This window comes from Amphimedon queenslandica, unplaced genomic scaffold (assembly GCF_000090795.2).
Source record: "Amphimedon queenslandica unplaced genomic scaffold, v1.1 AMPQUscaffold_12356, whole genome shotgun sequence".
In the NCBI taxonomy this organism is placed as follows: domain Eukaryota; kingdom Metazoa; phylum Porifera; class Demospongiae; order Haplosclerida; family Niphatidae; genus Amphimedon; species Amphimedon queenslandica.
The window spans coordinates 9,545-14,253 of NW_003547407.1; the positions used below are offsets into that span (position 1 = coordinate 9,545).

At 34.5% G+C, this 4,709-nt stretch overlaps 1 protein-coding gene across 1 annotated transcript; it reads left to right on the forward strand.

Annotated features, from left to right (window-relative positions):
• Positions 1-2,259: 2,259 nt before the first annotated feature.
• LOC109587972 (proteasomal ATPase-associated factor 1-like) lies at positions 2,260-4,466 on the forward strand. Its single transcript, XM_020004184.1, has 5 exons — positions 2,260-2,292; positions 3,350-3,438; positions 3,872-3,996; positions 4,096-4,178; positions 4,268-4,466. The coding sequence occupies exons 2-5, from the start codon at positions 3,436-3,438 to the stop codon at positions 4,426-4,428; spliced, it is 372 nt and encodes a 123-aa protein (XP_019859743.1). The 5' UTR covers positions 2,260-2,292; positions 3,350-3,435; the 3' UTR covers positions 4,429-4,466.
• Positions 4,467-4,709: the final 243 nt, after the last annotated feature.

The following is a 4,709-nucleotide window of genomic DNA, read 5'->3' on the forward strand; positions in this document are numbered from 1 at the left end:
GTAATCCTTCTCCATTCCTCTTCTCAAACCATTCGGCGACCATGGGAACTTCATAACGTTGATGCACAAACAGGTCAGCTAGTGTAGTAGCTGTAGCTATCTTGCTATTCCTTAAAGGACAGTAAAGTACTAAGTCATACTGTTGGTGTGGTAGTGTTCCATTGGACCACATATTTAACAGTTTACGACAGAGTGTTGTTTTGCCAATACCAGGAGGACCATCTATTACTACTCTGAGAGATAGAGAAATATCTGTTGGTCGTAGAACATCTTCAACACTTATCTCTTCATTCTCGGTTAGTTTAACTGTTTTATCAACTTGTCCTCTTAACATATGCCAAGCTGATTCGGTTTGTACACTGGAGTCTTGTTTTTCTACTAGTGCTAGTCTTCCAAAAAAGTCCTTTCCAATTCTTGGAGGCCAGTCTGTAGCAACAATAGGTTGGTGTTTATAGTGTTGTCTCATATTGTCAGCATATCCTTGGACATCATCAGGTATTGAAGCAGCTTTAGCTACATTAGACAGTCCTATTGATTTATGTAAAAATTAATTTTAAAATATCTTAATATTAGATTTACCTCTTATATTAGTAACTTGTATATTGGATACATCTTCAACGGGTGAAGGTGGTACAGTATGTGAACTGACATTATCAGGTACAGACTGACCTATTGTATTGAGATAAAGAATAATTACATTGATCAATGAAGCACTATGGTGCAATGGACTCGCCTGCTGGAATTCACCTGAGTGATATGTATTACTTGTACTGTGATATTTTAAGCAATTTGAAAAAAAATTATTATTATTGACTGCATAGTTATAATGATAATTAAAATAAGCTATGGGTGTGGTCAATAACTAACTAAATCATGGCACATGGGTTGGAGAAAGAAGAAAAGCTGAAATTAATTTTAGCATCTGAAGTTCTTTTCCAAGAAAGAGTTGGCACAGAAAATTTTTCTAGATATTTAAAAGAGACTGAGAGAGTTTGGTTGCTCCTGCTTTCCCCAGTGCCGCCTGAAAAATTCTCAAAGAGGCTAAATCACAAACTTTGAGCAACTATAACTCACAAACAACAAAGTTAGGACAAAATCGTTCTTTTTGTTTTTTGTTAAATGGGATTTTCTACCTCTGAAGCAAATCTCGGCTCTGTAGAGTAAAACACGAGCTCTCACCTGGAGAGAGGTCCCCTGGTTTAGCAGTTCACAGCTTTTGGTGCCACGGAATGCTACAAGAGCATAACTAGATGAAAGAAAGCAACTTTATCTGTTGCTAGAAGAAGAAATAGAGCTCTAGACTGCTCAGACAAAAAGATAATTTTTTTACAAATCAATTAAACTGTGTGGACAGAATGACAGAATGACAACCCAACTGCTTAGTACCCGCCTATGCAAGCGTGGCGAGTCCAATGATAATGTACACACACACACAAACTCACCTAACTGGTGTAATATAGAGGTAGCAATATCCGTTAGGGTACAATGCTGTTGGTTTATTAATACATGACATATATCAATAAAATACTGCTCTGGATTAAGAGAGGATTCCAACTGTCGTTGTATCACAGACACTAATTGACTTGATTTCCTATAATCAGATATTCCTGGTACTGTTTGTACATTTTCTTTAGCATCCAGTGATATCAGTCCTTCAGCATACAGTGCATCAGTTACTCTGTAAAGGTTAGTAGTAATAGCATCAGTGAGTTTAACAGAATGAGTCCTTAATATATCCTTTGGATTGCCTGTATAATGTATTAGTTAATGATGCATATTAGTAATAAATGTCATATGTTTACCTTTTATAGTGTCAGGATTAGCATTACTGGCCACATTATCATTAGAGCTTATTCCATTAGTTTCTGTTGATGTACAGGTAGTGTCATCATTACTGATTGTTGTTTCCATATTATCATCAGTTCCTCCAGTGGACCATTTCATTTGAAGTTCAATATTATCAACTAGTTCATTCTCTTTACATTGTTTCAAAGCATTAATGACATCTCTCCATGATGCTGTAGGATTAACTTGTAACCATCTCTTATGTAATGCCTCCATCCTGAGGTAAGAACATCCATTCCTTTTAATTATATCAACATCAAGTTGTGTTATCCCACCAGGAAGACAAAGAGCAAATGGTTCCCAATCAACAAGAGGTTCGAGATATTTTACAAATAGAAAACAAGATGGTTGATCATCAATCATAGGACCAGGATTGAGTTCAATATCTCCTGATAAGAGGAGGAGCATACGTAGACAAACAATCAAATAGAGATCATTGTAAATCAGGTTAGAACTGCTGCCTACAGGTAAGACTACTGACTGGAGGTAATTTGTATCAGTAACAGTAACACCAGTAGTACATTGTACTTGGTAGCAGATACCTAATAATTAATACCAGTAAATATACAAGTACAAAGTTGCAATTGTTGTTTACCTGTTGGAGGAATCATCAAGATGTGTCTTAATAAAGAGAGAGTGTGAAAGACGAGGAGGAGGAAAACAATAAGAGACAGAGCTGCTGCTGGCAGTTTAGATGTCTTCTCTCCTGATGTAGTACTGCCTGACTTGCTGTCTACTGCAGCTTTGAATGAGTGAGAGTGGCAGCCATTAGCTGGTCTACTGGAGGCAGCTTGACAGTAGTTCCACAGTCCAATGCTTGCTCTCCATTGAGAGACATCAATCATCTTGTAATTATTAGTAAAGTATAATTAAAATGAACTATAATATACTTACCTCTATCACTGTTAACGAACAACTGTTCTAAGATAAAGAAATGAAAAGACACAGTCAATATAAAAAAGAACAAGCTAGTGTTACAAGCCAATTGAATTGTGCTGCAGTTGCAAAAGGGAGTGGCTCAATGAAGCCCCTCCTTCATTAAAATGTCTGTTACTTGGACACATTTCTTTTTTGAAGACAGCCTTAGCTTAGACACTAATAGACAGGCAGTGCTACCATTGATGTATGATGTTAGAACTAGATCTATATCTATAGAACTGAAATATACAATGTAAAAAGTAAAGAGATAAATAGAGGGAAGAGTGTGGGGAGTTTTTTGCAGATTTAACTGAAATGACTCGGGAGGGCATGTTGCTAAAGTTTTGTAACAATCAAGTTTAAGTATTGCACCTACCACCTAAAAGGAACGTGCTATAGTACTGGGTATATTGCATGGTATTTTATCAAAACTGCATTCTTCATTTTTATTACGATTCTGGTGTACATGTACATGTTGTATCATTATGACATTAATTGTAAAAATTAATAGTTATTATGTACATATGTATGTTTGTGCATTTAATAAATTTACATTATTATTATAATTTATTACTTTATTCTACAGTTGATGAATACTGTACTGAAGGTAAAGCTCTGTGGTCAGTATCTGATGATGGACAATTAAGAATATTTGACATTAGAAATAAAACAATGGTAAGAAGAAGGAATGAGAGAAAAGAGGAGAGTGCATACATGTAATTCATTGTACAATCAAAATCGGATTTTTACAAATTTCCCTGTACTATAGTATAGGGTCATTGGCAAAATTTTGTAAAAATTTAAAACAGAAAGTTCTCCATTGTTATTACATTTCCTGATGCATATACATGTACTTATGTTGTGTAAAAAGTTTGAGCTCATTCCAATCAAAATTAGACTTTTTACGAATTTTTAAGTTACTTAAAAATCATTCAAAGGTCCCTGTACTATAGTACAGGGTCATTGGCCAAATCTTGCTGAAAATGAAAAGGAGAGAATTCTCCATTTTACAATTTTATCTGATGCATATACATGTACATGTACATGTTATCAATAATTACATTATAGCTTCATGTGTTATAAGTGTGTCCATTATATTAATTGATAGATCAGTAATTATGTTCATAATGATCCTGCTCCTTTAATGAGAGGAGTCACCATTGATAGTGAGGATAAACTAATCATTGGAAATGAAAATGGAGAACTTATACTACTGGACTTAAGACATATCAAGTAAGAGGAAGAGAGAGGGGGGAGAGGGAGGGAAGGAGAGAGGGAGGGAAAGGTCCAGTAGATAATGCTTCCAGTGAACTGTATTGTATGTTTATACAGGTCACCATTAAAGACAATAAGATTATCATCATCACCAATATGTTCACTGTGTTATAATAATAATAAAGTATTAGTAGGACACAGTAAGTGACACATACTCCCTCCTCCTATCTTCTTCTCTAAGTTCTTTTATATTTTACTTATTTTATTGTTTTTTTTATTTTTACTGCAGAGAATGGGGTGTGCATTAATTGGAGTTATAATGATGACACATTACTCAATGATCATATAACTGGTACTGATATTGATCCAATAAGTTCAATAGTGAGAAGACATCATGTGGCATACACTAGTTCTAGGGATGGACGTGTACGTATGTATGAGAACATTTGAGTACTTATTATGACAGAATTGTTCTCATTGTACAATAATATTTTGTAAACAAAATATTTATTAGAATAATTAATAATTAACACACACAAAGCATGCTTGCTAAATAGACAAGGGACCAGCTTACAAAATAAATAAGAAAAGAGTGGCCAGTGCAGGGCCCCATAATAATAATAATACACCATAATAGTAAATAATAATAATGATGAGTACATTTAATGTGTGTGTGTATTTACATGTATGTGAACATAACATACTCATTAAATTTTAAAGTGACATTAATA